Here is a 13,055-nt window from a genome sequence, read left to right as displayed (position 1 = left end):
ACCTGAGCCAATAAGTGGTAAGACCTCCTCCTCCTCGAAAATAGCTTTCTGACAGTCTTTCTCCTGATATGAGAGGGAGAAACATGACAGTGTTTACTAAAAGGGAAGGGCGTGAGAATAGACTGCCTCAGAGAGGGTATAAAGCTGCTCTAGCATACCAGTTGCTTATTCAAATGCATTTTGATTTCACTGATAGTAAGACGTATGGAAAAACCTATTTTTGAATTTTCAAATTAATAGTTAATTGAATAGTATGTTTCCAAAGTGAATCACAGTTAAGGAATTAATGTTTAAAATAAAATTTAAAGTTCCTGATGTTTCTTGAAGAGTTTATATGAGTTTTCCCTCTAAGAATTATACATTTGAGAAGATAAGTAAAATATATATATTTTTAAAACTTTCTAGTTCTTAAAATGTTCCCCTTGACAATAATTAGAAGAAAAATAATAAAACTTTTGTTAAAATTAAGCTTTAAATAGGCAAATATATGAAAACAAATCTAAATATTTCATACATATGTAGATATACAGAAATGTAAATATATATTCACCCCAGCTCAACAATAGCATGGCAAAATACCTCTTAAATATTTAGATCAACTGTTTTTATTCTATGCTCTATATAGTAAAACTTTACTTGTATTACCTGGACTCTTAAAATCATAGGTGATAAAAAGAGAAAGAAAAAAAAAACCTGTTTTAAAATGTTCTCTTGCTGGTCAGATTCTGAGCTCTCCTAGCTCTTCCCCATGGCCGACCTTGAGGAGTTATGGGTTTCTTCACCAGCCCCCAGAACCTCCCTTTTCTCCCTCATCTTCAGACGCCTTTCAGCATCTTCCCCACATGTCCAGTGAGTTTGGGCTGGCCAGGTCTAAGCACAAGCAACGGCCGAATGGTAGACCTGCTGGAGAAAGTGGAGATGCAGATCAGAGATGCAGTATTTTCATTAACCAATTTCTTGAGGTCACATCTACAGTATCAGCTCAAGTGGAAGAACTTGTCTTCAAATGTACAGAAAATGCATGTTTCCTTAAAACCTGGTGGGACCTCTTAAAAGAAGGCTATGATTCTTTGAAACCTGATGACTGATTTGGCATGCTTAGTTATTAATGATTGTGTCATAACTCATACTTCCTCATATATGATATTTGCATATGTACTACGTGTATAGAATGATCTCTTTCCAGCAGTTCTGTATATACTCAATAATAATTTTTTCTTGGTTTTCTTGGCTTTTGTGAAAGCAGAAGGCTGATGCTATTTTTATTGCTGACCAGTACTTGTTTACCCATTAGTATTTTCTGCCCTCTAAACTTTTTTATAATCCTTTATGAAAGTTAATTTCATCAGTAGATAGTTAATAGTGCCAAAGTGCTACCAGTGGCAAACTAGGTAGATTGTTATTTGTTTTCAACAAGATGCCAAGCATGTCAGAGTTTGAAGTTGAGCTTTAACTTAAATACAAAGGGAGGTAATTTTAAGGTTGCCAGTGAAAGATCCAGTTCCATTAGGTTTAGTTCTCCAGAGCTAATGATTGTTTCTGATTTATTTCTATATCTCTAGCACCTAAAACAGTGTCGCACAATAGTCACTAAATGTTTATTGAATAAAGGAGTGGACAAACATAATTAAAAGCTATTTTTCTTCCTATATATAGCATGAAGATTGTAATTGCTTCTCTAGAAAATGTATGAATCCAAACTTTACTAACTTGAGGAGAAACATTCTCTTTATAGAGATTTGAACTTTGTTGACAGCTTTCATATATATATATATTTGGAATTCTATATTTTTATAGAAGGCTTTCCTTTGGAAAATGAAAGACTATCGAGAAAGAATGCATACATTCCTCCCTATTTTTATGGTTACTACTTTTACAGTTTTTTTGGAGTTGGTATTTTTATATGTTTGATTGCTATCTTTAAAGTACCTTATCAAATTTATGGCTCTGTGCTGTTACCTTTTGAGCTTTGCAAACTGTTCACATAATACTTATAAAGTTACTTTGTTTCCAATGCATCAAATGTAAATGATGTGATTGTTTTTCTATTATTTGACCTTAATGACAATGCTCTATTTTGCTTGTCCTGTACTTATATTGCTTTTGGTGTTTTGTATTATGTGTCAAGGATAAGCTAATTAATTCTCTACCATATATAACTTCTGAACATATATGGAATCTTAATTCTTTGTAGATATGGAGATATGTACAGAACCATATTCTAAAGTCCCACAATGGGGCTATGAAAGGGGACAGATGGATGGGCAAAGAATAGTTTTGTTTATCATATTAGATCATAGTTCTTGATTAGTTTTTTTAGTTAAAGATCACACATAGGGTGTGATTTCTATACCAGAGACATGCTTATTTCAATATTAGAAAAATATTTTTCTTACACATCCTGAAAATTGCAATTTTTAAAATGTGCAAAATGCTTACTGAAAGCAAAAAATAAAAGTTTAAAAATTAAAAAAATAGAATGTCCTCTTGAATGACATTAGGAACAATAATTTCATTAAAATTATACCTATAATTGATACACCATTTTCAGCAATAGTTATTATAAAAACAAACTAGCTTAACTAGATCACAAGACATTTGTGAACATTAGAAAACAATGTAAAAGGTGGCAGTTTCAGATTAAATATTGGCAGATGAACATGATTAACTTTGAAAAACAGTAACCTATTTGCTTTTTAAAAATTAGCAATAAAACAAATTTGTTATGCCATTAAAGTTATTTAAAATTGCTATAATGGCCAATTTCTTCAACTTTACCACTATACAGTACTATTTATCATATTTTGCATAAATATTTTCCTATATTCAGATTATTTCCCTAAGTGTGTCTTAGAAATAAAATTACTAGGTTATGAAGCACAAATGTTTTAAAGGCTTTTAACGTAAATTTAGTTGACCTTTTCAAAAATTATCATCAATTTATGTTTCCACCATCACATAAGGGCATTCATCTTAACGCCTCAGGTTTTCAGTTTTATGATAATTTAAGATTGCTTATTTGATGAGTAAAAACCAGCATTTCACTGTTAACTGTACTTGACAGTACTCAGCACTACTGGCTGTCTCCTATCCCCAGCCTCACTGTTGCAAATTTAAAGTAGGCACAGAAGTAGAGGTATTTGGGCAGAGAAGGAAAGAGAGGAAAAAGTGAGGTAAGACTGAACAGCTGGAATTATCAGTAACTTTTACTCAACATCTCTTTTCCTCAGTCCTCAGGACTACAGAAGCAGTTCACATTTTACAGATCAAACGGACCACGTACACGTTCTTTCCACTGCAAACTGTCCTTTCTCCACTAGAAGGTAAAATAGTTCTTGTTCATACTCTGGTTTCCTCCCAAGCATTGGCACAAGGAAGAAAAGAAAAATGGGACATGGTCAGCTGTATAATTTATGGTTCTAAGAAGCTCCCTCTTTAATATTTCTGCCGCGCTTTGTTGGTACCTTCATGATAAACAAAAGTTCCGTTAAAATAAATCACTTATTTTTGTCCCACGTTGTAATTGTCTGTTTAGGTATCGGTTTCTCCAAATGAATTGTATCAACTTGAGGGCAGACACTTAATCACATCTTATTCTCTCGATCCGCATCATTGCATAACCAGAAAGAGCACATAAAAGCGTTATTCAATGGTAAGTACAAAGCGTTAGCTTTGTGCGCCTTACAGTAGTTGGTCTAACCACTTATTAGCTTCCTACTTAAATAGATCATACCCTCATGTGTTAGATAATGTTAAATTAGACCAGAGGATTGGGGAAAAAAAGATCCTTATCTTAAATGAGACTATAACCTACTAAACTGTGGTAGAACTAAGATGAAATATTAAAGTAATATTTCAAGGAGTATTTACTAACCCATGTAATGTCCATAAGTGATATGCTTGAGACGCATAATTTTGCTAACAAAATATCGTGAATTGTAATTATTAAATATCTCTAACAATTACTGCAATCCTCGTGCCCCAGTAGAGCTGGGCAAAATTTCTAAGATATAAACACATTATTAAAATCACAACAAAACAAATAAAACTACCCTTATAAATCTCTGTAATTTCGTGTTGTCAAAAAATCGTATGTATATTGCCGAGAAGCCTTTAAAAATAATAGGCCAGTAATATTATGAAATAATTATCCAAATGCACCCTCTAGTGGCTAAAAAGCAATTCACATACAGGCTAAGTAAAACTGTTTAAAATAAGGAGCATTGAGTAACATTTAACTGAAATTTTTCTAAATGAAAATAAAAATTATTGTGGCTTTAATTTCTCCACAGTTCTATTTAATAAAACAGTCATTTGAAAAAAATCAACCTATCTCAATACTAAAAAATACTTACCATGTAAAATACATACACATTCAATTAAAATAAATACCCAAGCATTGTGATGATTCTTTGTTATCTGTCTGTTCTAATATTTTTTCATCTCCAGAGTTTCTACTCATGGTTAAGTGCTCACCTTTAACCTAAGAAAAAATTAAACATATCTAATCTGAAATTTTCACTAAATTCCTTTTTAATTTTCAATATGATGATCTAAAATACTAAATATTAATCACAGATAACTTTTGCCATTAAACTGTATAGTTCTTACCTAGAAACGTCGATGTTTCCTATTAACCTTGACATCACAAACGTTTGTGACTGTTAAATATATTGTCTATGAAAATAATTCCTTAAAATACTTGTAACAAAAACATTTCTAATACTTTGATGTCAGAAAACACTTCAATAAAATGGTAACACATTTTAAAAAGCTGATGGCATAAGAATACAGCCAATGAAGAGCTACTTTTTATTTGTAAAAATCTGTATTTTTGATTTCAAATATTTATATTTCATTGGGTTCCTATCTTTCTATGTATGACTAAAAGACATCAGTGAATACGAACTAGCATTTTTACACTTCATGTCTTTATTGAATAGGTTTAAATATGAAGACATTATTGGTGAGAAAACAAAAAAAACAAACATATAGTGGACAAGAAATAAGTCACCACGATCATCTTACTTTTTCAACCTAACACATTTCAGAATACACAAGCAATTTTTACACTTTTAATCTTACAATCATCTTTTATTCTACCATAGTGTCAAATACTTGTAAAAATAAATAAAAATAAAATACATGATGCACAGGAAGTTTTTTTTTTAAACTGAACTATTGCACAAATCAATGTGAGAATATGCAAGTAATGTAAAAATGCATTTAAATATATTGTCACAACATATTTCGTAAGTCATAAATCTATTTCACCTACTGTTTATAATCTCTGGGCTCTGGAACTAGATGATTTCTTACTAACTCATCTCCATATGGTACATTATAACATTTATTTACTACTGTAAAATTCAGTGAGAAACAAATGTGTGCCAAGTATCTAACCTTTCTTTGAACAGACAAAAAATTGTGGTTTTAAAAAAATACTTTAAAAAAAAGTTGTAAGTTCTTCGTACGATTTGTAACACAAGTGATTTAAATGGAAATCTAATATGTGCATTCGTCTTCTAAATTCATTACAGCTTATTTTAGTTGATGGACTATTTGTTTGTTTTGACCAATATGACTGAATAAAGATAACTGAGGGGAAAAAAAAATAACTAATCAGGAAAGAAACTGTAAGTAAAATGACAATTCCTATTAAGTTTATAACTCCTGCCCAAACTAAACAAAGCTAATAAGTTTTAGAGAAATTATAAGCCAGAAATCTTTACATTGTGTCTTATAGTTGATCAGAATCATAAACAAAAAGCTAGGAATTATATAAAAAAATTGCTTGTACCTTTGCAGTAAGATCAAAGCTCTCTTAGGTTTGATTGAATAGAAATTACTACAGAATTACTGCCATCAAGGAAATTTACTACTAACTACTATGCTATACTGAAAGTGACAATGGTTAAGAGCTGTGTCGTGATCAGGTTAAAGAGAAAAAATAATTAAATTTGTGTGTATGTTTAATTAGATGTCAGTTATGCATTAAAACAATACATTTTCAGTGGGTCCTTATTGTGAAGTGAATGGTGTTTCAACATTAAACGCTAAAGATGAAAATATGAGTAGGAAAATTAGATATTCTCTTAACCTACTCATAACTACATTTACTTTCAAGAAAAAAAAATTTCATATATTTTTTATCTGCATGCTCTGCACTAATGATTAGGTTACCATAACTATTATGATTAGGTGAGGTTATTTGTTTTAAGATGCATTAGCATAATTTATTCTAAATTCAGATACAATTACATGTTTTTAAACATGTGAGATTTTGCAGGGAATTCAGTGCCTTCTATATTAAATAATTCATTTTCAAATACAGCAAAAAATGAACTGGCAAATTAAAACTATCTTCATGGGTTATGGAAAAGGAAGAAAAAAGTGAAATCTAGAAACAATCGGAAGTAAAAAAATATGTTCAACGCATACATACAGAAGTAAAAAAAACTGTTATAAATAGAATAAGATAGATTTGTATTTTTAGTCCTGTGTTTTTGAAAAGGAAATTGCATAATTACATTTTTACAAAACAAGTAGGATGTTTAAATTACATAATAGAGGATTTTTTTTCTCTTAGTTTTTAAGATTTATAAAATAATTTGTTGACATGCTCTACAGGAGTGACCTTACACACCTAATGGTTAACTAAAACCGTTCTCTTCAATTACAAAATTCCCAGCATCTATCCTACTATGATACTATCTGAAGATAGGCACCAATAATACAAATGTTTACTCAAATTTTTTGCTGAAAGTTATAATTATCCTAAAGCCTGAAGGGCTAAGCACTAGAGTATGAGAGTTTGTGGAAATGTACTTAATGTGCTTTAACAACAGAAAAGTAACACCTAAATTAATTGTTCCATTTGAAATTATTTTCTGACAGATAAGTATTTCCTTGAATGACACAGTCTGGGGTATCAGATATTTATTATATACAGTATATATACACATATAAACACACACACATTATATAGCCAAAAGATGATGCTCCAAAATTACTGGAAATGGTATTTTGAGTATTTTTAGCACAAAGTAACTAAAGGATGTGCTCTAGCTGTCCAAGCAGCAATCATCATAAACTCTGAACTTGGCTTTTTTTTTTTTTTTGAGATTCTATTCATAGAATCATTCTTCGAATGCCACATTCACAGCAAAACTTCGCCCATTCTACAGGGTATTTAGTCCCACACTCATGGCAGAATTTTGGTAAGTTTCCAGGTGAATTTCCTTCAATGCCTTTAATATTTCCACCATTAACGGAAGATGCACAGTCTCCATCTGGCCTAAAAAAGTAATGAAAAAATGAAAAGATAAAGATCATATCAGTAGTTTTCAACCCATAACCCTGGATAAACACGGCATAAATATAACAATTATCCTGCTTAATCTCATTTTTAATATTCCTCTAGTCCAAATTTTTAAAAAAATCCTTGTTAGTAAATACTATAATTCTAACATTTTTTTCTTTAACATTATATTTATCTGTGTTATGAGAATTTATCATAACTAAATGCAGCCATGCTTTCTGTATTAGTGTGTTCTCACATTGCTATAAAGAACTACCTGAGACTGGTTAATTTATAAAGAAAAGAGGTTTAACTGACTCACAGTTCTGCAGGCTGTACAGAAAGCTTAGTTGGGGAGGTCTCAGGAAAATTAAAGTCGCAACAGCAGAAGGTAAAGGGGAAGCAAGCATGTCTTATATGGTGAGAGCAGAAGAAGAAAAGAGAAGGGGCAGGTACTACACAGTTTTAAACAATCAGATATGGTGAGAACTCACTACCACAAGAACAGCAACGGGGAAGTCCAACCCCATGATCCAATCACCTACCACCAGGCCCCTCCTCCAACGTTGAGGGTTACAATATGACATGAGATTTGAGCAGGGACACAAATCCAAATCACATCACTTTCCATCTGTTCTTTCTGCTAGGAATTTACTACACTGGGAGTAGAATGAACATTTATGATGTCCTTTCTGCAAACCCATCTCTAAAGAGAAAACTAGAACACAACCCTGAAGAAAGATAAGAGATCCTTAGGTTTCAAGTCTCTCTCCTTGGTCACAAGGACTGTGAGGTGATACCTCTAGTATTTATTTTAATTTTATTACTTAATGATATTAAATTATTGTAATGCAATAAATAACAAACTCTTATGCGCATTGCCCTCACAGGGAGGTCTCTATTATCTACTAACAAAACAGTAATAAAGGTAAAATAGATGCTAGATGAACTATACACCGTAACAACATTTTATAGCAAAAAGCTTGAGATTATAAAGGTTTTATCACAAATGTCAGTCATTAAAGAAATCCAGATTCTACTGATGAAATAATTAATTGGAAGAACAGCTATTTGATTCCTATAGAAATATGTTTACATTCCCTCCTGGCATGTGTTCTTCTGAGAACATGATACTTAATTTAAAGTCCCCAGAAAAGGAACTCTTCATTGCTAGGACAATTATAAGCATGACACTACTGGAAAAAATAAATTTCTTTTTATATCCACAGAGGTAGTTATTGAAGAATTCTAGGTGCTCCCTAGTTTGAGTGCATCTTTCATACAAGCAATTTAGGAGTGACAAAAACAAACAAACAAATGAACACTGAATTTTCTAATAAAAGGCACTAGGGATCTAAAAGAGACAAAAATAAAGCTAAATGTCCTGCATCAAGAAATATACTCTTAGATATTGAGAGCAAATTTATAGCATAAGCATAATTTATTTAAACCACAAAGAAGACCCGCTAATGAATTAGAAGACATAACCCCAATCAAGAAAGAGTACCAAGGGGAAATAAGTCAGCTTTATTGCCAACAATATATGTAAGAACTATTTAAAAAAATAAAAGGTCATAAATTCAGTGTTAGCGTATACACACTCAAGGAACTCAACACACATACCAACATTAATAAATATCAAAACTTCAACCTAACTAGATATTGCCTAATTTCTTTACATAATGGCTGGCAAATCTATAGTCTCAATGGTAGTATATGAGGTTTCTTGGTGTCTTACATTTTCTAACACAATTCGTACTGTGAAGAGTTTTTTGGTTTTGCTAACCTGATGAGAGTGAAATGGATGGTAGCCTACCACTGATATAATGTACATTTCCTGATTGCTTATAAGGCTGAATATCTTTTCATATGTTTGTGTTATTTTTGCCATTCGGATTTCTCCTACTGTGAACTGTGAACTGACTATTCCCTATCCCCTACTTCCAGCAAAACCCAAAGCCATTTTCTACTGTATGGGTTTTTTAAAACTTTATTGGTAGAAACTCCCCACAATTCCTAGACAATAATTTGTTGGTTTATGTATATAGTAGGTATTCTCTCTCAAGCTATCATGCTATTTCATTCTATCCATGGAGCTTTCTACAGCACTAGTTTTCCTTTAAATAGGATTAAATATATCAATCTTTTGCCATACAATTTGCATTCACTAAATTATTCAAGAAATCCTTTCCTAACTCAGATGAAAATGAGACTTTCTTCTGTTTTATTCTAAAATCTGGATAGCCTTCCTTTCTGCATTTAGGCCTAATTTAGTTCACATGTAACTGATATTTTTTATACTTGATATGAGGAAGAAAGTTTTTCTCTACATATGGATGGATGTCCAATAGCCCCAGCACTCCCACTTCCCAAATCTGTACTGCTAGTTCTGAAATGTGGCAAATTTCCAGTTACTTATGAGGTTGGGGTCTCTTGCTTACCACCCCACTCTGATAGAGTTCTGTTTGTCTATTCTTGAATCAGTATCACATCTTAATTACTGTGGCTTCATACATCATTCACACATTTTTCTGTTTAACTTGTCCTGGCTAATATTAGGCTTTTGTGCTTCGTATACATTTTGAAAACAACTTGTCAAGATGCATGAATTTCATTTGAAAATTTCACTAAATTTATGCATTAATTTTGAGGAGAACAGATAGCTGTACAAGACAGCTGCATGATATTAAAGTTTTTATGTTATAAAGAAGGTATGTAGAGGCATACCTTGGAGACACTGCAGGTTTGGTTCCAGACCATTGCTAAAATGCAAATATTGCAATAAAGCAAATTACATGAATTTGTTTGATTTCTCAGTACATATACAATTTTGTATTATACTGTAGTCTTTAAAGTGTGCAACAGTATTATGTCTAAAACAACAATGTATACATGTACACAATTTAAAAATACTTTACTGCTAAAAGATTCTAACAATCATCTGAGTTTTCAGGGAGTTGTAAACTTTTTGCAAGTAGAGGGTCTTGCCTCAATGTTGATTCCTGCTGACTGATCAAGGATGGTGCCTGCTGAAGGTTGGGGTGACTGTGGTAATTTCTTAAAATAAAACAATGAAGTGTGTCACATCGATTGACTTCCTTTCATGAATCATTTCTCTGTAGCATGTGATGCTGCTATTTGATAACATTTTACCCACAGTAGAATTTCTTTTGAAATTGGAGTCAACTGTCTCAAACCTTGCTGTTGCCTTATCTACTAAGTTTATGAAATATTCTAAATCCTTTGTTATTTCAACGATGTTCACAGCATCTTCGCCAGGAGTAGATTCCATATCAAGAAACCGTTTTTTTTTTTTTTTTTTTTTTTTGAGATGGAATCACGCTCTGTCACCGAGGCTGTAGTGCAGTGGCCCCATCTCAGCTCATTCCAACCTCCGCCTCCCAGGTTCAAGCAATTCTCCCACTTTGGCCTCCCAAGTAGCTGGGATTACAGGCATGTACCACGCCCGACTAATTTTTGTACTTTTAGTAGAAACAGGGTTTCACCATGTTGGCCAGGCTAGTCTCACCTCAGACGATCCACCTGCCTCAGCCTCTCAAAGTGCTGGGATTACAGGCGTGAGCCATCACAACTCCTCATCCATTCCAGTTTTATCATGAGATTGCAGCAGTTCAATGATATCTGCAGGCTTCCCTTCTGATTCTAGTTCTTTTGCTATTTTGCCAGCACATCTGCAGTTACCTCTTCCACTGAAGTCTTAAGCCCCTCAAAGTCATCCATGAAGTTTGGAACTTCTTCCAAACTATTAATGTGTATATTCTGACCTCCTCCCATAAATCACATATGTTCTTAGTGGCATGTAGAATGGTTAATCCTTTACGGAAGGTTTTCAGTTTACTTTGCCCAAATCCATCAGAGCTGTACATCTTAAAAGCCATATTAAAAGAAAAAAAATCAGCTTTTCTACAAATAGCTTGTTACTTACTTTTGTATATTGTCCTTGGAAAACTATCATATACTCATTTTTATTTTAGTTATTAGAATAGCAGAGCTAAACATACCTGGCTATGTAGCTCTCATTATACGTTTTTCTTTTGTTTGTAAGCACACCTGGGGCAGGATTTCTTGCCAAACTAGGTGGTGTGGAATTTCGAGGTTTGACATTAGCTCTATGAAAAAAAGAAAAAATAATGGAAAAGTATTGAACAGTGAGCATGCATTTCTCAAATTACCTACTCACATGATTAGAAAGAATACTTAGAAGCTTCAGAGAAGTTCAAAAGATTAAAGTCCCAATAATTATTTTAAATCTGAAAGCAAATAGCAGTTAATATTAAAGATAAACCAAAGAATTTTGCACTTACACTATTCTGATAGTAAATAAAATCAACTAAAATATGTATATATGCTTTACATGAAATTTATAAGGTAATTATTCTGAAAGACACATTTTTAAAAACAGTTTAAATTTATATTTCTCTCAAAACATATGTTCTGATAAATGGTTATGGATAACTGTTAAATAAACACACAAGTTTCATTATTATTCTAAGCATACACGATGTAGTTAAAAAAAGAATTTTTTGCTAGTCACATTAAAGAATAATACTCAATTTATGAAAGTTCTAAAAAGCAGCAACTAAAATAAATGAGTTAATATAATATTCCCTTTAAAGATTTAATTTACCAACTGCACAGCCTGGGCTATCCGAAATCAGAGGGACTTCTGGTTGGATCATCCATGAGTCTCCATTTTGAAACTTTAAGAATCAAAGAAGGTTTAGAAAGCTAAATGATGATGATATAACACTAAAAGTAGAGGCTTGGGAATGCAAATGAATTTAGATTCAAATGCCAATGCTACTTACAGTGTCGTGACAGTAAGTCTGAATCTCACTGTTTATAAAATGATCACTTATAGAAAGGTTATGAGATAAAAAGTACAATTCATATAAACATTTAGATAGTTGATGCTAATACTATTACTACTGTTATTGCCACTGCAAGTTAACATTTATAATAATAGTGTTTACTCCATGTCAAGTACAATTCTATTTTGTCCATAGAAATTTATTTATCCTAATAATCCTATGAAATAGATAGCATTAATAACTCCATTTACAGATAAGACAAATGAGGCGAAGAACCCCTAAGTAACTTACCCAAGGTGACACTGCTAGTATGTTCCAAAGCTAGGATTTAGATGTTCATTAAAGCATAGTTCCCTCCCTCTCTATAAAGCTTTAACCAAATCTTTAAATTTCACAAGTGAGCAGTGTTGTGTTATATGAACAGTAGAATACTTTAAAAAAATGCCTCCAGATTAGAGGTTCTTAAACTTTAGTGGAAATTCTTCTTACTCTACTTGCATGGCAAAGTAGGAGAGAGTACCCTAAAATTGTAAATAGCTGCTTCCAAAGTACATGCAGGTAATAACATCCACTATTTTTCAAACAGCCATTACAAGACAAATATGAAGCCAGGTACTACACATGCCTTACTTAATGTCCCCCAAATCTCAGAAGATATTATTCCCATTTTAAAGTGGAAGCATGTTCAAAGAGATTATATAAATTGTGAGGCTACTATGTGGCTACAGCAGTACTTGAACTTCAGTGGGCTGTATTACAGAACTTATATTCAATACACAATGCTGTCATTCAAAGTGGTTGCTTTGCATGGTTACTTCTTTAAATTACTTCTAAACTTCAACAAGCAAAGAATCACTTTGGTGCATGAATGGAATGCCCTGGACCTCTTCAAATGCACACTCCAAGTTCATTCATGAGGTTTA

At 32.4% G+C, this 13,055-nt stretch overlaps 1 protein-coding gene and 1 pseudogene across 3 annotated transcripts in view; one reads left to right on the top strand and one right to left on the bottom strand.

The window, feature by feature from the left end:
- Window positions 1–748: 748 nt before the first annotated feature.
- On the top strand, window positions 749–1,200 carry LOC698885 (renal cancer differentiation gene 1 protein pseudogene; annotated as a pseudogene).
- Window positions 1,201–4,914: 3,714 nt separating this feature from the next.
- Window positions 4,915–13,055, bottom strand: part of ZC2HC1A (zinc finger C2HC-type containing 1A) — a 72,440-nt gene continuing 64,299 nt past the window's right edge. For all 3 annotated transcript variants that reach the window (XM_077942846.1, XM_015145606.3, XM_015145607.3), the window contains 2 exons: window positions 11,323–11,430; window positions 4,915–7,297 (listed from right to left, as the gene is read on the bottom strand). In XM_077942846.1, the coding sequence (XP_077798972.1) occupies window positions 7,132–7,297; window positions 11,323–11,430 (274 nt within the window). In that variant the 3' untranslated portion in view covers window positions 4,915–7,131. The remainder of the gene's footprint in view (window positions 7,298–11,322; window positions 11,431–13,055) is intronic.

Source organism: Macaca mulatta, chromosome 8 (assembly GCF_049350105.2).
Source record: "Macaca mulatta isolate MMU2019108-1 chromosome 8, T2T-MMU8v2.0, whole genome shotgun sequence".
Classification (NCBI taxonomy): Eukaryota; Metazoa; Chordata; class Mammalia; order Primates; family Cercopithecidae; genus Macaca; species Macaca mulatta.
Note: the sequence above shows the minus strand (reverse complement) of the source record. Positions and strands in the feature narration are given on the sequence as shown.